At 36.0% G+C, this 25,000-nt stretch overlaps 2 protein-coding genes across 5 annotated transcripts in view; both read left to right on the top strand.

Moving 5' to 3' along the window:
- LOC137631522 (cytochrome b5-related protein-like) overlaps nt 1–20,184 on the top strand; it is a 22,624-nt gene extending 2,440 nt beyond the window's left edge. Inside the window, exons 1-7 of one of the 4 annotated variants that reach the window (XM_068363275.1) lie at nt 238–294; nt 4,680–4,926; nt 5,340–5,518; nt 8,620–8,758; nt 9,797–10,199; nt 11,509–11,661; nt 19,855–20,184. In XM_068363275.1, the coding sequence (XP_068219376.1) occupies nt 253–294; nt 4,680–4,926; nt 5,340–5,518; nt 8,620–8,758; nt 9,797–10,199; nt 11,509–11,661; nt 19,855–20,104 (1,413 nt within the window). In that variant the 5' untranslated portion in view covers nt 238–252 and the 3' untranslated portion in view covers nt 20,105–20,184. The other 3 variants (XM_068363278.1, XM_068363276.1, XM_068363277.1) reach the window with 3 other exon arrangements.
- Nucleotides 20,185–22,536: 2,352 nt separating this feature from the next.
- The window catches only part of LOC137631520 (cytochrome b5-related protein-like), an 18,054-nt gene continuing 15,590 nt past the window's right edge, over nt 22,537–25,000 (top strand). Inside the window, exon 1 of the mRNA XM_068363270.1 lies at nt 22,537–23,057. The gene's annotated coding sequence lies outside the window, so the exon portion shown is untranslated. The remainder of the gene's footprint in view (nt 23,058–25,000) is intronic.

The following is a 25,000-nucleotide window of genomic DNA, read 5'->3' as shown; positions in this document are numbered from 1 at the left end:
GTTGCAGCGACCTGCTTTGAGCGGGACTCAAACCCCAGTCTGGCGTTCACCAGTCAGGGACGTTACCACATCTGCCACCACAACTCAGGGGAGGGGTGGGAGTCTTGCTCTGTCCTGGGTAAGATAAGAAGGTCTTTGGGTGAGGGAACAACTCAGATGAGAATCTAAAAAGTCTTATCACTCTGTTGTCCTGCTTGCACTTCAACAATACACTTAAGCGACTCATCTTACTGCGCAGCAAAATCATTTGTTATGCTCGTGCCTTGTTCTGTTTTTATCAGTTTTCTTTTCAAGGTTAGTGAAGAAAAGTAAATTGAACCCTGTTCTCGTTGTATCATAGTGCAGTTTGAAGTGAGTTGACTAAAAAGGCTTGTGTTAACGTATTAATTTCATTATGAAGATAAGAAATCGTATATATATATATATATATATATATATATATATATATATATATATATATATATATATATATATATATATATTCTGATATTTTCTTTGAAATTTCCTTTAATGAAAATACGCTCTTTTCAGTTTTGTATTATACGAAAAAGTAATAAAAATAGATACTAAATAGTGGGAATGAACATTTAACCGAACGACAACCGTCATTATAACAAGGCACTATAGAGTTGGAAGACCCAGGCCTACATGGCTGAGGACTATAAAGCGTGAAGTAGATGATGAATTGAGAAGCATTGAATTAAAAGCTCTAGATAGAGACGACTGGCGAAATCTAACTGAGGCCCTGGATATGTGTACTACATATAATGAGAATGACAGATGGACAAGCATGATAACAGAATGGGTCTCCCTAGATATTGCAAACACAGCAGGGAAGGAAGGGAAGACGGTGAATCAATGAGCTAAGAAAATTTGCGGATATAGAATGGCATAGACTAAACATACGCGTGTAGAAGGTCATGTCTGCATTCTTTGTCATGCAGTGAACTAGCAACGCTTGATGTTAATGATAATAAACAACCGTACATCTGGTAAATGTCATGCATTGTGTGGTCAAGGTCACCTTGATTATAATTGCTGGAAGAATCCTGGCTAAGTAATGAAAGAGATCATTGTCTCCTCCTACGCCTATTGACGCAAACGGCCTCTGTTAGATTTCTCTAGTCGTCTCCATCTTGAGATTTTAATTCAATACTTCTCCATTCATCATCTTCCACTTGGCGTTTCATAGTCCTCAGCCATGTAGGCCTGGGTCTTCTAACTTTTCTAGTGCCTTGTGATCATCATCATCATCATCATCATCTCCTCCTACGCCTATTGACGCAAAGGGCCTCGGTTAGATTTCGCCAGTCGTCTCTATCTTGAGCTTTTAAATCAATACTTCGCCTTGCATCATCTACTTCGAGATTCATAATCCTCAGCCATGTAGGCCTGGGTCTTCCAACTCTTCTAGTACCTATTGGAGCCCAACTGAACGTTTGGTGAGCTAATCTCTCTTGGGGAGTGCGAAGAGCATGCCCAAACCATCTCAATCTACCCCTCATCATGATCTCATCCACATATGACACTCTAGTAATCTCTTATAATTTCATTTCTAATCCTGTCATGCCATTTAACTCCCAATATGATTCTGAGGGCTTTGTTCTCAAATCTACTAAATCTATTGGAGATATAATGATATGATATCGAGAGTTCTTGATTTCTATCAAACGTTATCTGTAGAAAAAAATAAATATCGGTGAAATCAGAATAATTTTTGCTTGACAGCTAAAACTAGAAGCAAATGCACGAGTGTGAATGTGAGGTTTTTTTTTTTTTTTTTTTTTTTTTTTTTTTTTTTTTTTTATATATAAATGATAATGGCATTTCAAGGCTTCTTATAAGTGCAGGTTAATAAGATTATGATTTTCGTTATGATTACTGTCAACATTAGCTTCCCATCTTCAACGAATAAGTCAAAACACTGTGGATTTGCATAAAAGGCTTCTATAGAATTAGATAGATACATGCTAAACAGGAGAGGAGTATCACACACACACACACACACATATATATATATATATATATATATATATATATGTATGTATGTATGTATGTATATATATATATATATATATATATATATATATATATATATATATATATATACTTTTTTTCTTTACTTCTCAGTTTCTTTTCTGCTCTGACTTCCCAGGTGCCAACGTTGGGTCACATGACCAAATTTTAAAAATCAGATCTGGTCAAAATCAGAAGTATTATTATTATTATTATTATTATTATTATTATTATTATTATTATTATTATATTTAGGTTGTAGACCCTCTTAAAGGCAAGTTTGTTTAAGACATGGCTGTCTCAGTTTCATTGATCTTGTACTCAATCTTCTCAATTATCTCTGATTATCCTCTTTTCAGAATTGCTGCATTCAGCCAGTAATTGGGCAAAAGACATCCTTTATGGTGGGTAGTCAAATTCAGAAATAAGTAACGAATCAAGGTTTTAATGTAAAGTTTACAAGTCGGGTAAAATTTATTATTTCGGTAAAAAAAAAGTACAGTAAGCAGCTATGTGTTTCGGGAATATTGTGTTCCTTCTTTAAGCTGGAGTAGAATGGTGGAAACGATGCTATCTATGTCCTTAAGTTTGGCGTATCTGGCTCTGTGAATGCTGGGCTCTGATTGGTGGAAGCGCTCGCCAAGAGAGTATCCATGATTGGTGGAAGCGCTCGCCAAGAGGGTATCCATGATAGGTGGAATGTTTTGACGCTGATCAGAGCTGTCTTGATTGGAGGCGTTTTGATCGGTATAGTTGTCTTGATTTGTTATGCCATGATTGGTAAGGTTCCTCCTAGGTATGTTGTTCCTATTGCAGGAGGGGAGAAGGAACATTTCCTGGGTAGTATTGAGCGATGGCTTCTCTCACTGTATGAGGAGAGCTTCAAGTATTTTAAGTCTCTTACTGTCTGGAGTGAAGATCTTGGTGTTCTTGATGATATCTTCATGTTTAATGTTGTTGTTGTGAATGTGGAAGGCATGAGCTCTTATGGCTCCTTGCTGAACATGACAGGACAGTCTCTTAGACAGACGCATGGTGGTCATTCCTATGTAACGTCCTGAGCATCCTGGAACAGGGCATAAGTAGAAATAGACCACGTTGGACTGTCTAAGGAAGTTCTGTGTCGGTAGAGCTGGATTATTTCTCATGATGAGGAACCTCATCTTCTTGGTTTGATAGTAAATGATGAGGTTGACCTCGGTGTTCTCATCTACAGGAGAACGTGGCTATTAATGATGTCCCTCATGGCTTTTTCATCCTTTTTGTAGTCATTTTGTATAAGCATTTTATAGTAGAGGTTGATGATGGGGCTGGTGTTCTCCGTCGATTATTCACTCTGGTACCAGGTGTCCATGGCTGACTTGATCTCATGGTTTACTTGTTCGTTAGAGTAGCCATTGTTCACCAGGACATGGGTGATAATAGAAGGCCTTGCAGACATAAGCTTTAATGGTAGAGGCCTTGTACCTGGCAGGGCATTCACTGTCTCCATTTAAGCACAAGCCGAGATTGGTGAGCTTAGTATAAACACTGGTGTCAAATCCTGTAGGTTTAGGGGAAATGAGGACATCCAGGAAGGGCAGCTATGCTCCACAGTAAACCTGAGGGAACTGCACTTCTCAAACGTCGTGCCGAGAGTTTTGATGTCCTGGATTGAAGGGGCCATGATGAAAGTATTGTCTATATATCTAATGTACACCTCTGGTCAACGTATCCGTGAGAAAACCCTCTCCTCAACAACTCCCTTATAAAAGTTGGCGAAGAGCACACCAAATGGGGGAGCCCATCGCTACACCATCCTTCTGTATATACAGGTGTATCACTTATTCCTGAATTTAACTACCCCCCATGAAGGATGACTTTTGCCCAATTACTGGGGGAATGCAGTAATTATGAAAAGAAGATAATCAGAGCCATTGAGAAACCAGAGCACAAGATCAATGCAACTGAGGCAGCTATTTCTTCAACGAAATTATAAATAGCCTAGTGAGGAAAGGAAATAAGGAAATAAATAAACTGTGTAAGTGATGAACAACTAAAATAAAATAGTTTAAGAATAGTAACATGAAAACAGATCTTTCATATATAAACTATAAAAAAGATAATTATGTTAGCCTGTTCAACATAAAAACATTTGCTGCAAATTTGAACTTTTACCGACTCAACTACCCAATTAGGAAGATCATTCCACAACTTGGTCACAGCTGGAATAAAACTTCTAGAATACTGTGTAGTATAGAGGTTCATGGTAGAGAAGTCCTTACTATCAGAATTACCTATGAACCTAATTTTACGAACAGGATGGTACTGTCCGAGAAGATCTAAATGTAAAGGATGGTAAGAATTATGAAAAATCAGTAGCACAGTAGTTTTAGGAAGTGAACAAGCTTAGTTGTTTTAGACAGCAAAGGCATTTGAAGACAACTCCGTACACTAATGTTAGTTAGAATTAGATGCTAATTGGCCATTTAACTTTAATTTAGTTGTTATGATCACAAAACAGCAAGTGCAGTAATTTGGCTCATCTCTTCTCCCATAAATAACTTCCTCTTTAGTCACCCTTGAATTACGTCTATCATTTCTTTTTCAAAATGATAAGGAACTGTCCTAATTCTATGTTTCAGTTCTACCCCATCTAAGCTAATAGGTTTTATATCTTGCAGATCAAAATGGCTCCATGCGAGGGGCTAGTTCCAGAGGCCAACGCAGAAGAAAAGAGTCAGACTCATAATGGTCTTATCACAAACGTATCTTCTGGAAAGTTCAAAGATCGCCCGGCCTGTTTCGATGTGGGAATAACAACGGTTGGATGGTTGAAAGGGAAGAGGATAGATGACGATATCGGACCGTACTGGAGGGTCCATAACAAGCTCTATGACTTGACAGACTTTGCGAAAATACATCCTGGAGGTATTTTTAAAGTTTGTGTTTTATTACAACTAGATTCTATCAGCAGTTAGAGGATTTCTCACAGTGACTCATTTGAGGTTTTCCTTCATCATACCAATTCTATCAGTAGCCTACAAGACAATATGTTACAGTGACTCATTTGATTCTTTTTTTCTCAAATACGAATTTCATCAGCAGTTAGACGACCTCTCACAGTGAATCATTTGAGATTTTCCTTAATAATACACATTTTACCAATAATTGGTGACCTCTTACATTGACTTATTTGAAATTTCTTTTAGGTATGAAAATTCTATCAATAATTGACAACCTTTTATAGTGACTCATTTGATCTTCTATCTCAAACACGAATTCCATCAGCAGTGAGACAACCTCTCACAGTGACTCATTTGACTAATTTTCTCAATCCCCAGGCAAGGAATGGATCACAATGACCAAAGGGACAGATATTACAGAGGCTTTCGAAAGTTCCCACATAAGTCTGACAGCGGAGAAGATTCTGTCCAAATACTTTGTGAAAGACATTGACACGCCCAGGAATTCACCGTACACCTTCCATGAAGATGGGTTTTTCAGGACTCTGAAGAGAAAAGTAAGACACTTTTGCACTTTACTTAAAAGATTATCTGCATTTAACCACAAAAATGTAAATCCATCCATTTTTATAAATTTATTTGTAAAGCCTATTCACTAATTTGCTTTTACTTCTAGCTTACTCAGCAGTTTTTTCTATACTTTATTACACTCTGGCATCTTTCTCTTATATATTCCTGACGGTAATTCTCTTGTAATATCACTCGCAGAAATATTATACTGTAGGAAGCTGCCGGAAAGAACTTCCATCGGGAAATTTCATGATCATGTGTGATGAATGGATTAACAATATTTTCCAGTGTTTGGTGTTCCAAGTACCACTTGTGAATTAATACTTGTAAACTCAGTTTACCCAAGAGCTCTTACTTTGTCCACTCAAGGTTCATCTATATTTTCTCTTGATTTTTCTCCTTTATTTCTGAAGTCTGTCTTTTCTATATCTTACAGACAGATAATAACTAATCTGCTACTATTCCCACACTGAATCGAATACCTCATTGGCAATTAAACTATTTATTTTTTTTTAAACATACACATTTACTCACAAATGCTCCTTACTGCCTCTGGGACCTCCATCTTTGGGCTTTTGTTAACTCCGTAACCTTCCACATCAGTCTATAATCTCAGTGTAATTAAAATTCAGTCTTATGCTCAACCTTTGTTCCTCACTAAAAACTGCTTTAAATTTCCCTCAATTAGTAAGGCTCACAATCTTCACTAGCCATAGTGGTTTTGGCTAGGGTGAAGTATGGGACAGAGGTAGATGGAGAACGCTGGCCAGAAACATCAACCTCACATAGAAGTGGGAAGGGATGCAGACAAAGAAGAAGAAGTAGTAAGGCTCTTTTGTAATTCTTTCCTCGCAGTAACGCCTCAGAAGCCGTGCGTGTGATGTCATCAATGGCAATGCCGGTGTATAAACAGGAAAGAATGTGTGATTTTGCTGTTGTATCGGGCAGTTGAAGTATCATTTTGTTGCTCTAAAATAGCTAGTAGGTTTTTGGAGATGACTGACTTACACGAAAAGCTTTAGGTCTCTACCCGCAAATATTCTTAGCTCGTCAATCCACCATCTTCTTTTCCTTCCCCTGCTTCATTTGCAATCTATAGGGACCCATTCTTTTATTCTTCTTGTCAATCTATTATTTGTCATTCTCATTATATGTTCTGCCCATGTCCATTTCTTTTTCTTTCATGTTATTAGAATATCCTCTATTTAAATTTGCCCTCGTATCCAAACTGCTCATTTTCTGTCTTTTTGTGTTATTCCCATCCTTATTCTATCCCTATCTCTTTGAGCTGTAAATAACTTATGTTCTAAGGCTTTAGTAAGGCTCCAAGTTTTTGGTACAAGTTGATACTGTTAGGTCCATCAGATCAGATGCTTCTCTTTTCAGAGAGAGTGGTATTTTACTTTTCATAATATAATTTTTGTTTACCACAATCTCTCCATCCCATGCTTATGCGTCTTTTAATTTCAGTTGATGTCCTGGGGAAACACTTACTGTCTGTACGAAGTACATATATTCATTAAAAATCTCTAGAGGTTCGACCATACACCCTTATATGTTGTCTCTGCATTTCCATTGAACATTATATTATTTTTACCTATATTTATTTTCAGTCATATTTCTGGTTACTCTATTCAAATATTTCATTTTCTTTTGCCATTCCTCCCATAATTCATTAAAGAGAAGTATGTTATTTGCAAATCAAAAGTTGTTTAGGTATCCCCATTAATATTAATTCCTACATTTTCCTAATCTAAATTATTAAAAACTTTTTCTAGGCACAATGTGAATAATTTAGGAGAGATGAAGTCTTCCTATCTAACTCCTTTCTCAATCGGAATTTTATTCTCTATAATGTAGTTGTAGGATTGCTGTACTTCCAATATAGATATCTTCAAGTGTTCTAACAAAGTATTCATCTATTCCTTATCTTTAAAGGGCTTTCAAAACTTGCTGAAGATTTGAAAGAATCAAAAGTTGTCTCATAGTCTACAAATGCCATACGTGATGTTTTGTCATACTCTTGATTTTTCCATTAGCTGGTTAATTACATGGATATGATCAGATGTTGAATACCCGTTTCTAAAGCCTGCATGGTTTGTTGGTTGATTAAGTCTAGCTGTCTTTCTATTTGGCCTAATATGATTTTTGTAGATATTTTTTATATTACTGAGAGTAAATTTATTGAATGGTAATATTCAGGTCTTTTGTGTCTCCCATTTTGTGAATTAGTATGATTATATTATAAAGTTTTTTTTTCAAGCTGTAGGTATAGAGCATTCTTCTAGGTATTTTGTGTAAAGTTCAGCGAATTTTACTACTGTGAAGTCTCCTCCATCTATTATTAATTGTTATGGCATCTTCTTTTGCTGCGTTGTGTATTTTCATACATTTTAATGGTGTCTTTACTTCTCCTGCTATTACTTTTGGTACCTACTCAGATGTTCCATTATTACTATTGACAAAGCTATTTCTTATATAACTATTGTTTAGCAGTATATAGAGATCCTCTGCAATTTTTATCCCACCATCTCTTTTGTTGATAATATTTCCATTTACATCCTTTAAAACAAATATCTTTTGGCGCCCTGTTCCAAGTTTTCATAAATTTGATGCCTCTTCCTTTCTTTAGTGTTTCCTCAATTTTGGTCTGATTGTGTTTATGGATGTCTTGGGTTTTTATTTCATTTATTGTTTTGGAATGTTCTGCTCATTCTATTTCATCTCTCTTGGATTTTACCACAATTTCTATTCTTTTCTTTATTACTATTTGGGTGTTTTCTGATAATTTTCCTTGACTTGGTGTAGGAACTTTTTCACCATTTCTCTTGTGTTGATTCCAATATGAATCTTGATTATATATATATATATATATATATATATATATATATATATATATATATATATATATATATATACATACAGAACCTTTTTTCCTTTATTATTGATCTTATAATTTTTTTACTGTAAAGGTATTTGTCTTGTCAGTCCAAAGTACTGACTGCTATGAAATGAAATCTTTATAATGATTATTAATTCTTGAGTGAGGGTTTTCCTCAGCTCCTAAAAATGTACTTTCTTCTAACAGGTTAGACCAGTTCTAGAGAAAATAGGACAGGGACCTAGTCGTCAGATGCTTTTGATGCAAGATATGTTGTTTATCGGCTTCATCGGCTTGACTATATGCGCGTCTGTCATAGATTCTAAACTTCTGGTGATTTTCGCGGGTAAGCTTGGACTTTGATACTGGTTGTCATTTCAGAACTGATTGCATTAGTGTTATGAAAACTAAGCCATAAGATATGCTTTGATACAGCATCTGAACAGTTTATAACGTTTCCAGAAGGCTAAAATCATTGTCACTTTTTTTGCTCAGACAGTATCTCTAACGTTTATAACGCTTCCAGAAGGCTAAAATCACTGTCTGAGTTTTGCTCAGACAGTACCTTTAATGTTTATAACGCTTCCAGAAATCTAAAATCACTGTCTGATTTTTGCTCAGACAGTATCTTTAACGCATAACGCTTCCAGAAGGCTAAAATCACTGTCTGAGTTTTGCTCAGACAGTATCTTTAACGCATAACGCTTCCAGAAGGCTAAAATCACTGTCTGAGTTTTGCTCAGACAGTACCTTTAATGTTTATAACGCTTCCAGAAATCTAAAATCACTGTCTGATTTTTGCTCAGACAGTATCTTTAACGCATAACGCTTCCAGAAGGCTAAAATCACTGATTTTTGCTCAGACAGTATCTTTAACGCTTATAACGCTTCCAGAAGGCTAAAATCACTGTCTGATTTTCGCTCAAACAGTATCTTTAACGTTCATAACGCTTCCAGAAATCTAAGATCACTGTCTGATTTCTGCTCAGACAGTATCTTTAACGTTTCTAACGCTTCCAGAAGGCTAAAATCACTGTCTGATTTTCGCTCAAACAGTATCTTTAACGTTCATAACGCTTCCAGAAATCTAAGATCACTGTCTGATTTCTGCTCAGACAGTATCTTTAACGTTTCTAACGCTTCCAGAAGGCTAAAATCACTGTCTGATTTTCGCTCAAACAGTATCTTTAACGTTCATAACGCTTCCAGAAGGCTAAAATCACTGTCTGATTTTTGCTCAGACAGTATCTTTAACGTTCATAACGCTTCCAGTAGGCTAAAATCACTGTCTGATATTTGCTCAGACAGCCTCTTTAAATTTATAACGCTTCCAGAAGGCAAAAATTACTAACAGATCTTTGCTCAGACCATTCATTCCTTTCAGGCATTGTTCTCGCCATGAATATCATGTGCGCCCACAACTTCTTTCACCAGCGAGACAGCTTCCGCATGTATTACTGGGACTTCAGCCTCCTCACGTCCTACGACTGGCGAATAAGCCACGGCCTGTCTCACCATCTCTTCACCAACACGAGGTACGACTTGGAGATCGTAGCCCTGGAGCCTGTCTACGTCTTCTTGCCTAAACCGGGCAAGAATTTCCTTCAGCGTTACTTAGCCCAAGTTTACCAAGTTGTAATAGCGCCAACCGCATTTTACATCGAGTTAATCAAGAGGATTTACATCGTGGTCACCGGACAGACTCCTCTTCGGCCTGAAAATCTTCTTCCTCTTCTGGAGTTGGTTGTGATGTGTGGTCTTTCATCTTCGGTGGCTACAGGAATAAGGTAAGTTACGTTGCAAGAATGAGTACACACAGATTGATCATGTTAGTTTTGTCTACAAACAAGTTTTCAGTTTAGATATGCTCTAACTTGAAGTTCTGTAGGTCGACGACTTGAATAGTTTTAGTAGTAATGGCCAGGTTCGAGATGGTTACAGATTTTTGGAAAAAAGCCAAAAGATTAACTAATACAGACGGGTTACAAAAATATAATTTTGTTATATAAACTAAAGAGAACATGCACTTTTTACAAAAATTATCTTCTTCACTCAAGGGGTTAACTACTGCACTGTAATTGTTCAGTGGATAATTTCCTATTGATAAGGGTAGAGGAGACTTTTTAGCTATGGTGAGCAGCTCTTCTAGTAGAATGACACTGCAAAATCAAACCATTGTTCTCTATTCTTGGTTTTGGGTAGTGCCATAGCCTCTGTACCATGGTCTTCCATTTTCTTGGGTTAGAGGTTTCATGCTTGAGGGTACACTCAAGCACACTTTTTTATCTTAATAATGAATAAAAATACAGTATTTTTACTACTCATATTCCCGTAATGATTTTAAGCTCTTTAGACATGCTTAATAATCCTCCCTTTTAGAGATTATTCCTAACACCTGAAACTATCCTACCACCAAATTTGCATTATGAATAGCTTGTCATTTCAACGTAAATATTCCAATAGATCATCGTATATGTAAAGAACATGCACGGGATTACTTTGAACTCTAACGCACACAAACTTTTAGCCTAAAAAAGTCTTTAATTCACAATGAAGGCACACTTGATTATGCAATCAAGCTAAAAGTCAAAATCTATAGTACTGTAATAAAACCAGGGTTATTGGATGTATCGGAAACGTGGGCTTTAAAACGAAAAGAGGAAGCAAAGCTTGAGAGATCAGAGATGCGAATACTGAGGTGGATTATGAGAATATCAATCCTTCAGAGATTGGAAAATGATGTACTAAGAAGAATGGTAGGTGAAGTGAAGATTACTAAGATGATAAGAATGTCACGACTGAGATGGTGTGGGCATGTGTTGAGAATGAATGGTGGGGAGGGCTTGTGAGGAACCTGTTAGTGGGGCTAGATCAAGAGGGAGGCAGAGAATTAGATGGCGAGATAAGGTGAAGGATGATATGGAGAGCAGATGTTTGGTAGAAGAAGATGCCTTTGATAAAAAGTATTGGAAAGGGCGGCGGATCAGGCAACCGACCCCTTCATGTAGGGATAACGGATGGGAAGAGCGCATGAGAGAAAGAGAAAGAAGGCAACCCATCGTAGAACAATGCCTTAAGAATAATATTCCTTTTCAGGCTATGGCTGATACTCCATGCAGCCTGTAGCAGCTGGTTCAGCACCATCGGTGTGTTGGTCGCTCACCATCATCCACAAATCTATCACGAAGGAGACAAGTTCAGAGAGAATCCAGACTGGGGCCTGTGTCAACTGGATGCAGTCAGGGACAGGTGAGTGCTGTTCCTTTTTTAAGATTTATTATTATTATTATTGTTATTATTATTATTATTATTATTATTATTATTATTATTATTATTATTATTATTATTATTAGCTAAGCTACAACCCTAGTTGAAAGAGCAGGATGGTACAATTCCAAGGGCTCCAACAAGGTATGTAGCCCAGTGAGTAAAGGAAATAAATGAACTATATATCAGAAGAAATCAATAATTTATATGAAATATTTTAAGATCATTAACAACATCAAAATAGGTCTTTCATATTATTAGCATCATTATTAAATTGTTAAGTAATAGATCGAAAAGAGTTGTTGATGGGCACCATAGTTAGTATAAGAATGTGATATCTGGTGTTCCTCAGGGTAGTGTTTTTGGCCTATCATTTCTTATGCTCTATACGCATGACATGTGGTTTGGCGTAGAAGACAAGCTTATTGCATATGCAGATGATGCTACTCTCTTTGCATCAATTCCATCTCCTGAATTTACTGTAGATCTTGGGAAGCTGAATCCCTTAATAGAGATATAGCTAAAATTAGTGAATGGGGAAAATTATTGTGTATGAAGTTGAATCATAACAAATCTCAAAGTATGATTGTAAGTAGGTCGAGGACAGTGGCTCTTCAACATCCGGATCTGAGCATTGACAATGTTTCTTTAAGTCTGTATGACTTAATATTTTAGGTGGGATTCTCGACATAAAGCTATTTTTGAGAAACACATTAGGTGTGTCTCTTCTTCAATTGCACAAAAAAATGCCTTATTGAGAAAGTCTTGTAAGATTTTCGATGATCAGTCTATTCTGAAGGGTTTTCATTCTTTCACCATGTTTCGAGTATTGCTCTCCTGTCTGGTCTTCAGCTGCTGATTCTCATCTTAATTTGTTGGACAGGAACTTCATCATCATCTCCTCGTACGCCTATTGATGCAAAGGGCTTCGGTTATATTTCTCCAGTCGTCTCCTCTCTACCTTGAGCTTTTAAATCAATACTCATCCATTTATCGTCTCCTACTTCACGCTTCATAGTCCTCAGCCATGTAGCCCTGTGATTTCCAACTCTTCTAGTGCCTTGTGGAGCCCAGTTGAACGTTTTGTGAACTATTTCTCTAGTAAATTTCCTATTCCTTATCTAGATATCAATATCTGGCACCGTTTTTTTGAGTTCGTTAAGCATATTGCATAATTTTCTTTTCAAATTCTAATCATCCTTTATATTCAGATCATCCCGAACAGTACCATCCTGTTCAGAATACAATGTATGCAGTTAATTCTTATAGTCAGGCTTTCTCCATCACGAGCCTCAATACTACACAGTTTTATCCCAGCTGTGACCAAGTTGTGGAATGATCTTCCTAATCAATAAATTGAATCGGCAAAACCTCAAAAGTTCAAGCTTGCAGCCCTTTTTTTTTTTTTTTATGTTGAACTGGCTAACACAAGTCTCTATTTGTATTATATATTTGAAAGATTTATTTTAATGTTGTGCCTGTTTTTAAAATATTCTATTTTAATTGTTTATTACTTCTCATATAGTTTATTTATTTCCTTATTTCCTTTCCTCGCTTTCCTTTTGAAACTATTGGGCTTATAGCATCCTGCTTTTCCAACTAGAGTTGTATCTTAGCTAATAATAATAATAATAATAATAATAATAATAATAATAATAATAATAATAATAATAATAATAATAATAATGAAGAGAAACTTAGGTCAACCTGTTCAACTCAGAAACGTTCGTTGCAAGGTTGAACTTCTGAAGTTCTAATTCGAAGACTTGGGTTTTCGGCATATGGGGGTGAAGAGGGGGGTGGGCGGTGTTGCTGCCGGGCGGGCGGACGTGCAAATTCTAAGTATATTAGGCTGTGGGAGGGAGTCATGCGTGTGGGCGGTTAATTATCCTTCATGAGTACGATAATGAGCGTTGATGTTTATTTTACATTTTCCCTTCGTTCGATGTGCCCTGAATAGCTCTCTCTCTCTCTCTCTCTCTCTCTCTCTCTCTCTCTCTCTCTCTCTCTCTCTCTCTCTCTCTCTCTCTCTGTATATATATATATATATATATATATATATATATATATATATATTATATATATATATATATATATATATGTATATATATATATATATATATATATATATATATACAGTATATACACACACACACACATATATATATATATATATATATATATATATATATATATATATATATATATATTTATATATACAGTATATACACGCACACACACACACACACACATATATATATATATATATATATATATATATATATATATATATATCATCTCCTCCTATGCCTATTGACGCAAAGTGCCTCAGTTAGATTTCGCCAGTCGTCTCTATATTGAGCTTTCAAATCAATACTTTTCCATTCATCATCTACTTCAAGCTTCATAGTAACTCAGCCATGTAGGCCTGGGTCTTCCAACTCTTCCTATGCCTTGTGGAGCCCAGATGAAAGTTTGGTTAACTAATCTCTCTTGGAGATTGCGAAGAGCACGACCAAATTATCTCCATCTACCCCTCACCATGGTCTCATCCACATATGGCAATCGAGTAATCTCTCTTATAGTTTAATTTCTACTCCTGTCCTGCCTTTTAACTCCCAATATTCTTTTGAGGGCTTTGTTCTTAAATCTACAAAATCTGTTGGATATTGTTTTATTGTCATACCACTACTTATGTCCATACAATAACACCGATCTCACTAAACTGATATATATCCTGATTTTTGTATGTAATTTCAGGCGATTTGATTTCCAAATTCTACTTAACCTACCCATTGCCTGATTAGCTTTTTTCAATCTTTCATTAAACTCCAATTCTAAAGATATTGTATTAGAGATCATATTCTTAAATATTTAAATGATTCCACCTCATTAATCCTCTTTTCATTCCAATGATATTTCATCTTCCATTGCATATTCCGTTCTCATCTTCTCTGCTTTTATTCTATTTATCTTGAGCCCAACCTCATGTGATATTTCATGGATTCTGATAAGCAAAGCTTTGCAAGTCCTGTGGTGTTTTGCTAATAAGAACATCGTCATCAGCATACTCTAGGTCCGCTTATTTCCTGTTACCAATCCAGTCCAATCCTTTTCCGCCATCCCCAACTGTTCTGTGCATTACAAAATCCATGAGGAGGATAAACAACATAGGTGACAACACATTCCCTTGGAGTACTCCACTGTTCACTGGAAATTCATTTGATAGGACTCCACTAATATTAACTTTGCACTTGCTATGCTCATGAATAAACTTAATCAAATGTTATAAGGGAAAGGTGTAGAGTAGATTTAGATATCCCATGAGTCTATGTGAAAGTAATTAAACAATGTAGTAAATAACACCTTTCAGATAGTATTTTCATCATTACTTAGTGCATTACAGAAGATTTTTTTTCACTATTTCAAAATCCTTTATGTAGAAATAAATATTGTTGTACGTTTATAGAAGTGGAATATTGCTGCATTCTTAAAAAAAAATTAAAAATAATAATACAAATTGGTTCCTTGGTTATCAGTTCCCGTTTTCTTTCATTTTCTCACTGCGGGCAATAGATGTTCCATATAAGTACGTACAAATAAATTGCAAATTCACCGTACAATAAAGATACATTTTATTCATACACATACAAATAAATAACAATATTTTTTTTCATAAAGTAGCCAGTTGCAGTTTTAGCCAATATACTTAGTGAATAAATGAATCACTAAAAACGCTGCAGTTTTTTTTTTCTTAAACAGTAACAAATTATCAAAATCTGAATCATCAGCCACTTGACGTTTCCTTTAATCTTTGGCCGATTATTAATCGTCTTATCATCATCACTATCATCATCTCCTCCCACGCCTATAGACGCAAAGGGCCTCGGTTAGATTTCGCCAGTCGTCTCTATCTAGAGCTTTTACTTCAATACTTCTCCATTCATCATCTACTTCACGCTTTATAGTCCTAAGCCCTGTGGACCTGTTTCTTGCAACTATTCTAGTGCCTTGTGGAGCCCAGATAAACGTTTGGTGAACTAATCTCTCTTGGGGAGTGCGAAGAGCATACCCAAACCATCTCCATCTACCCCTCACCATCTAATATGTTCTCATATAACTGGAGCGATATTACAATAATTTATTGCTTACTAAAAAATCCTATATTATAATGCTTGTATCTTAAATATTCTACATAACTCACAATAAATAAAAGGAAACAAATGACAGAATGTACATATAGTTAGAATTTCATGCGTAATTATTCTGTGGAGGAGTACCACCCCATGGGGACATCTTTGCGGGGAACCTAACCAGAACTTTGCCCCAGAAATTTAGATCAGATTATGTGTTTCTGGGTCAATTAGATACATGAGATGGTTCACTCAGAAGTAAATGCGCAATACTTTTGGGGGAGGAATATGCTCCCCTAAGGCCGTTTTTGCTAGGGATTTAACCTGAACTTTGCCCCCAGAAACTTGGTTAGAATTTGCAATTCATTGAACTCTACAAATAAGTAAAGCGTCTTGATAATTTATGTGCTTAAAACTTTTTGGGGCTAATTGAATCCCAAATGAGTCATTTTGGAGGGAGCTAGGGCTAAACGCCCCAGAGACACACCAGCTGACTAAGCTAGAATATAGGCTCCAGTCCGGGACCGTGAGTTTAAGCTTTACTGGGGAGGCCACTACTGTGCTTGGACATCACCGCAGAGGGTTGGGCTTGCCCAGCTGACGTTCTGGTGAGCATCTATTCTGATGAAACTGGAACTGATACCATACACCTTAACCTTTACTATCCTGTACTGTTTCCATCATGGCAGCTTATTTTTTAAAGGTCGCTCATGAATGGCAGAGGCAAGGGTCAGTGACAATGCCCTAAAGTCAGGCCATATATACAGTATTATTATTTATTATTATTAAATGCTAAGCTACAACCCTAGTTGGAAAAGCAGGATGCAGCCCAGGGGCCCCAACAGGGAAAATAGCCCAATGAGGAAAGGAAACAAGGAAAAATTGAATAAAGAAAAGAATAGTAACAACATTAAAATAGATATTTCCTATATAAACTATAAAAACTTTAACAAAACAAGAAGAAGAGAAAGTAGATAGAACAGTGTGCCCGAGTGTACCCTCAAGCAAGAGAACAGTACATATGATCCGCTCGTAAGCCCCCTCTCCACCCAAGCTAGGACCAGAGAGGGCCAGGCAATGGTTGCTGATGACTCAGCAAGTAGACCTATAGGCTCTCCCAAACCCCACATCCTTAGCTAATCACAAGGATGGCGAGGTTGCAGATACTACAAGAAACTATCGAGGTTGAGCGGGTCTCGAATCCCAGTGCAGTATATCACTAGGCAGGGATGTTTCCAATAGGTAATATGAGAGACTTAGGCCTATCCAGCTTTTCCTTAAGGTTTAAAGGCCGCTCATGAATGGCAGAGTCAAGGAACAGTGACATTATAGCTATCAAGCAGGACAATGCCACAGACGCTGACCATATATACATATGATCAGCGCCAAAGCCCCGTCTCCACCCAAGCTAGAACCAAGGAGGGCCAGGCAATGGCTGCAGATGACTCAGCAGATAGACCTATAGAATCCGCCAAACCCCCAATCCTTAGCTCACAAGGATGGTGAGGTTGCAACAACCAAAGGAACTAACGATTTTGAGTGGTACTCGAACCCCAGTCTGGAGATCATCACTCAGGGACGTTACCAAATAGGCCACAACAACGCTAAACTTTGTCAGAAATCAGGTTTTAAGCCTCTCAGAATTGCTTAAAACTTGATTACTTGATTTCTTGTACTATGTTAGGTTTTCTTCAACCAGCTTATTCATGCCCTCTTTCAGACTTTCAAACTCTCTTAACTCGTTAGTGCCATTAGTGTTTGCAACCTTACCATCCTTGTGAGCTAAGGTTGGGAGTTTTGGGGGATCCTATAGGTCTATCTGCTGAATCATCAGCAGCCATTGCCTGGCCCTCCCTGGGATGGAGAGGGGGCTTGGGCGCTGATCATATGATGTGTGATCAGACTCTTGGGCATTGTCCTGCTTGATAGGGCAATGTCGCTGTCCCTTGTCTCTGCCATTCCTGAGCGGCCCTTAAACCTTTAAATGCTAGATGAAATTTGGAATTTATTGGCCACCATCTTTAATGATTTAACAGCTAGACAGCCTTCATTTTTTTCTCTAGTCTCATATCTAAAGACACCTTGATTATATGGTCACGTTTTTATCACATTCGATAACACGTCCACTTTAGCTTGACCCCGAAGTTGAACTAGGTGATTGCGATAGGCATTTTAGTGACATGGGAATCCATACCTTTTTCGACAAAGCCATACCTGATACAACGTCATATATCAGTTCTTTTTTTTTTAGAGTACACTCGGGCACGCTATTCTATCTTATTTCTCTTCCGCTTGTTTTGTTAAAGTTTTTATAGTTTATATAAGAAATATTTATTTCAATGTTGTTGCTGCTCTTAAAATATTTTATTTTTCATTGTTTTCTTTCCTCACTGGGTTACTTCCCTGTTGGAGCCCCTAGGCTTATAGCATCTTGCTTATCCAACTAGGGTTGTAGCTTAGCAAATAATAATAATAATAATAATAATAATAATAATAATAATAATAACCGTAAACAGTAAAGTTAACCAAGACAGAAATAGACCCATCTCCGAAATATCCATCAACGTATTTTTCTAATTTACTTGTCTTGCTTTTCTATCTCTATTATTAATCTTTATTTCTCTGTTTTGACAATGTTATGACAGAACTAGATATTGTATCTGAATGGGAAATTGGAACTTGATAAGATTAATTTATTTCAAGGGGGATTTCCGAACTTTCATGAAGTCATTTCAACAATTTGTGTTCATGAAGTTAATAAACTAATGAAAAGATTGACGGTGTTAAAAACAAACTAAAACATTGTAAAAATTTACTTCTGAGTAACTCATTCGTTCTGTTTCCTGTTTAATTGTGAAAAAAATGGCTTATTGAGAAAGTGTGATAAAATTTTGAGAGATCAATCCATCCTGAAGAAATGTTATAATGCTTTTATTCAGCCTTGTTTCGCGTAGGCCTATTATTCTGTTGGTCTTCAGCTGCTGAATATCATCTTTATCTGTTGGACAAAAACTTGTAGTTTGTTATTATTATTATTATTATTATTATTATTATTATTACTTGCTAAGCTACAACCCTAGTTGGAAAAGCAGGATGCTATAAGCCCAGGGGCCCCAACAGGGAAAATAGCCCAGTGAAGAAAGGAAAAAAGGAAAAATTAAATATTTTAAGAACAGTAACATTAAAATACACATTTCCTATATAAACTATAAAAACTTGAACAAAACAAGAAGAGAAATTAGATAGAATAGTGTGCCCGAGTGTACCCTCAAGCAAGAGAACTCTAACTAAAGATAGTGGAAGACCATGGTACAGAGGCTATGGCACTACCTAAGACTAGAGAACAATAGTTTGATTTTGGAGTGTCAATCTCTTAGAAGAGCTGCCTACAATAGCTAAAGAGTCTCTTCTACCCTTACCAAGAGGAAAGCAGCCACTGAACAAGTCCCTTGATCGAAGAAGAAGTGTTTTGGTAATATCAGTGTTGTCAGGTGTAAGAGGAAAGACGAGAATGTGTAAAGAATCTTATCCCTGATCCAGATATTAAATCTCTGACACCGTCGGTTAATCATGTTTTTTTATACATGTTGCATAAGATTTTTCATAATTCTGACCATCCTTTACATTCAAATCTTCCCAGACTGTACTACCAAGTCCCTAATATTATTAGGTGCGCTGTTAATTCTATCAGTCGTCTCTTCATAATAATTATTCATTATTATTCATATAATTTATTTATTTCCTTTTCCCTTTCCTCATCGGGCTATTATTAGGGTTGTTGGTTAACTAATAATAATAATAACAATAATAATAATAATAATAATAATAATAACAGGGTTAAATTAGGTATTAAAGACCCAAGAGCGTTTCTTCTTCTTAGAATGAAGACTATTATGGAAGAAAATTTGAAGGAGCAAGTATAATTAGTACTATGCCAATTTAAACGAAATGTACGAGGTTGAGAATGAAATCCTATGTATATTATTATTATTATTATTATTATTATTATTATTATTATTATTATTAACGTTCTATTCTCCAGAATTGAGGTAAAAGGCAACCTGTTCTTAGTGGCCACAACCTTTGGCGACCACAGCCTGCATCACCTGCTTCCAACGGTCGACCATTCCAAACTAGACGCTCTCTACCCTGCTTTCTTCGAGACGTGTCACGAGTTTAACATTCCCTTCGAATTCCTGAGCCAGTGGGAATTGGCCCGTGGGACATATCAGCAACTGGCGAGGAATAAACCCAATCCAAATCCACCTGGATATAAGGATAAACATGATTGAAAGGAACAGAAGTGGTGCTGTCTCTTGTCATTAACTGTCAAAGCCATTACGTGACTCTTGATTAAATTTTATCTTGTTAACGTGGCTGTCTTATTATTGATACATTTGAGAGAGAGAGAGAGAGAGAGAGAGAGAGAGAGAGAGAGAGAGAGAGAGAGAGAGAGGTCTGTTTTCTCGTAATGAGGTTATTTTGTTGCTCGCTATATTGGTTTTACTGCTTTCTTGAACTTTAAACTTGAACAGTTTCTACAATTCAGAGGCACGGCATACAAACCACACCAGGGTCAGTATTTCTAAAATAAATTCTAAAATACAGTCAATGTTGTGGTAGCAGTGGATTATATATTGCTCGTTGGCAACTCGATATTAGTGACGTTCTTGTCAACTAGTCATTTGACTTTTTCCCTAGGCAGAGATCTACTGAGTTCCCTTTTATGTGAAATCCTATGCGTCTTCGGTGGAAAAAATTTAAAGGTCATAAATGGCAGAGGCAAGGGATTACGTAATGTCCTGGAGACTGACCATACATACGATCAGCACCCAAGCACCTCTCCATTAAGCTATTTTAGGTGTGATTCTCGACAGTAAATTTACTTTTGAGAAACATATAAGGTCTGTGTCTTCTTCAATTGCACAAAAAATAGGCTTATTGAGAAAGTCTTTCAAGATTTTCGGTGATCAATCTATTCTGAAGAAGTGTTTTAATTCTTTCATTCTACCTTGTTTTGAGTATTGTTCTCCTGTCTGGTCTTCAGCTGCTGATTCTCATATTAATTTGTTGGACAGAAACTTACGGTCTATTAAATTTCTTATTCCTGATCTAGATATTAATCTTTGGCACCATCGTTCACTTAGTTCATAATGCATGTTGCATAAGATTTTGCATAACTCTGACCATCCTTTACATTCAGATCTCCTTGGACAATTCTATCCTGTTCGTAATACTAGGCAGGCAGTTAATTCTAATAGCCAGGCCTTCTCCATCACGAGGCTCAATACTACGCAGTACTCTAGAAGTTTTATTCCGGCTGTTACCAAGTTGTGGAATGATCATCCTAATTGGGTGGTTGAATCAGTAGAACTTCAAAAGTTCAAAGTTGGAGCAAATGCTTTTTTGTTGACCAGGCGGACATGAGTCTTTTTATAGTTTATTTATGACATATTTGTTTTTGATGTTGTTAATAGTTTATATATGACATGTCTGTTTTGACGTTGTTACTTATTTTAGAATGATTTATTGTTAAATTGTTCTCTTCATTCATTTATTTCCTTATTTCCTTTCCTCACTGGGCTATTTTTCCCTGTTGGATTCCCTGGGCTTATAGCATCTTGCTTTTCCAACTAGGGTTGTAGCTTGGATAGTAATAATAATAATAATAATAATGACCAGGGAGAGCCAGACAGTGAATGCCGATGACTCAACACCCCTCTTCTCTTGCTGTCAGGGATGGTGAGTTGCAGACACTGCAAGAATATGTAAAGCTCTTGTTGGTCGAACTCCCGTCCAATTGATTGTTAAACGGGGACGTTTCCAACACGCTACCACAACTTTGTTTTGGTACTAAATATCGCTTCCAAAAATACATTTCAAAGATTAATATGATATTAAACTCTGATGCAAATAGCCATATTATTATTATTATTATTATTATTATTATTACTATCCAAGCTACAACACTAGTTGGAAAAGCAAGATGCTATAAGCCCAGGGGCTCCAACAGGGAAAAATAGCCCAGTGAGGAAAGGAAATAAGGAAATAAATGAATGAAGAGAACAATTTAACAATAAATCATTCTAAAATAAGTAACAACGTCAAAAGAGACATGTCATATATAAACTATTAACAACATCAAAAACAAATATGTCATAAATAAACCATAAAAAGACTCATGTCCGCCTGGTCAACAAAAAAGCATTTACTCCAACTTTGAACTTTTGAAGTTCTACTGATTCAACTACACGATTAGGAAGATCATTCCACAACTTGGTAACAGCCGGAATAAAACTTCTAGAGTACTGCGTAGTATTGAGCCTCGTGATGGAGAAGGCTAGTTAGGTTGGCCAAGGATTGCATTGGATCCCTATCTGTTTACGGCTCATTATACTTTTGCCTTCTTATACACTGAATAGTCTAGAGTAGAACAATCTTTAACAGCAATATCTTCTTGATTAGTTTTTCAAATCATCGAAGAAATGTGAAAGGTTCTTGAAACGTGAGATTCGTAAATCACAATAGATTGAATAAGACCAACTCGCAGATTTGGTAAATAAGATAAATTTTTTTTTTTTTTTTTTTTTTTTTTTTTTTTTTTTTTTTTTTTTTTGATGGAATAAATTCATGATTATGGAATCCATATTCAGACTTTTTCTTTTGATTATCATGAATAGGCTACACGTTCAATATTCACAACTCCTTTACTTAATATCTAACTAAGAGCGATGCAAAATCTTCCCAAAAATAAACTTGAAAAGTTTCCGAAGTCTTCTGATTGTTTTATCCTTCTGTATGATTTCTTCTTGCTATGAAAAGCTGTTAAGAAACCCCTTATTCGATTATCAAAGAACGTCTGAAATTATTACTTGTCAAAGTCCATAGCTGAGAAGAAAAACTGATTTGGCATTGAACAGTGAACGTAAACAAACACGAATTACCAAACAAATACTAGACCTATCGTAGATGATAGTCAGGGTAGAAGCAGGCTAGTTACTTCTTTCGTGATTTCGTCTGCACGCGTAATCAGTCCCAGATCTATAGTACACAGTCCTTTTCACCCAGTGTAGGGCCACTTGGACACCCCCAACCCCCAAGCTTCTCTAGCAACAGTTAGGGAAAGTATATAAACACTGGAGCAGGCTACCGGGTGCCTTTTATCACTCACTGACTCACCTCTTGGTTCGACTAGTTATACTTTCAGTGAAGTTCTTACCATTCACGTCTTGAAGATCGTAGCTAGTAAGTATATACTTTTTTCTTTCGTCTTGAATATAATGTAGGCTGTAGTTAATGCTTTTTATGTTGATTTGAGGAGAAAAGGACGGTGTGATGCAAGCGGTACAGTGATTAAGCAGAGAATTTAGGTTATGTATATCACAGTATGCTTCATTTTTGTAAGGTATGCGTCTTCAATCAAAGACAGATTATACAGGCACACACACATACATACACACACACACACACATACACACACACACACACATATATATATATATATATATATATATATATATATATTATATATATTATATATATTATATATATATATATATATATATATATATATATATACAGGCACACACATATATATATATATATATATATATATATATATATATATATACAGGCACACACATATATATATATATATATATATATATATACATATATATATATATATATATATATATATATATATATATACATACATATTTCATCAGCTGTTACTAGTCCACTTTAGGACTAAGCCTCAGACATGTCCTTTCACTCACGTCTGTTTATGGAATTTCTTTGCCTGTTAATTTTCTCAACTCATCAATCCATTGTCTTCTCTTTCTTCCCCTTGCTTCGTTTGCAATCTCCAAGGACCCATTCTGTCATTCTTTTTCTTACTTCTTGTTAGATTATCCTCTACTTTAGTTTGCTCTCGTATCCATGTTGCTCTTTCTCTGCCTGTTAGTGTCATTCCCCCTCATTATTCTTTCCATAGTTCTTTGAGTTGTGACTAGCTTATGTTCTAAGGCTTTAGTAAGGCTCCAAGTTCCCTGATGCTTAAGCTATAACCGGTAGGACCATCTGATTAAATACTTCTCTTTTTAGAGAAAGTGATATTTTATTTTCATGATTTCCTTTTGTTTACCAAAAGCTCTCCATCCCATACTTATCCTTTTAATTTCGGGCTTATGTCCTCAGGAAACACTTACTGTGTGTCCTAAGTACTTATAACGTTTCTTTAACTCTATAAGACTCATTTGAAATTTTATGTGTGATTCTTGATAGCAAATTTACTTTTGAGAAACTTATTCGGTCCGTTTCTTCTAAAATTGCATTAAAAATGGACTTACTGAGAAAGTGTTGTAATTCTGTCATTCTGCCTTATTTAGAGTTTTGTTCTCCAGTCTGGTCTTCATCTGTTGATTCTCTTCTTAATTTGTTGGGCAGGAACTTACGGTCTGTTGATATCTTATTCCTGATCGAGATATTAACCTCTCACACCATCGTTCAGTTAGTTCTTTGTGCATGTAGCATTAATGTTTTCATAATTCTGACCGTCCTTTACATTCAGATCTTCCAAGACAGTAACATCCTGTTTATAATATTACGTATGCAGATAATTCTAAAACTGATGCTTTCTCCACCATAATGCCAAATACTACACAGTAATCTAGAAGTTTTATTCCAGCTAGGACAGGTTGTGGAATGATCTTCCTAATCAGGCAGTTGAATCGGTTGAACTGCAAAAATTAAAACTTTCAGTAAATGTTTTTTGTCAAAAAGGCTGACATAAGTCTCTTTACACCTTAAAGTTCTTATTGTTCGTAAAATATTTATAATAATTATCCATTACTTCCTTTGTAGTTTATTTATTTCTTTACAGTATTAACTTTCTTCTCTATGGTATATTTCCCTGTTGTAGCCCTTTGGTTTATAGCATCATGTTTTCCCAACTAAGTTTGTAACTAAGTAAGTTTGTAATTAATATAAGAATCTCTAGAGATTCGCACATAACCCTTATTTGTTGTTTTTCTGTATTTTCATTTAACATCGTCGTTTTATTCATATTCATTTTCAGTCCTAATTCTCTATTCAAATATTCTATCACCTTTTGCAATTATTCACATGATTCACTAAATAGAATTATGTCATTTAGAAATCCTAAGTTGTTAAGGTATTCCCCATTA

Source organism: Palaemon carinicauda, chromosome 40 (genome assembly GCF_036898095.1).
Source record: "Palaemon carinicauda isolate YSFRI2023 chromosome 40, ASM3689809v2, whole genome shotgun sequence".
NCBI lineage: Eukaryota > Metazoa > Arthropoda > Malacostraca > Decapoda > Palaemonidae > Palaemon > Palaemon carinicauda.
The sequence above is the reverse complement of the archived record's forward strand: the minus strand, read 5'-3'. Positions and strand labels throughout refer to the sequence as shown.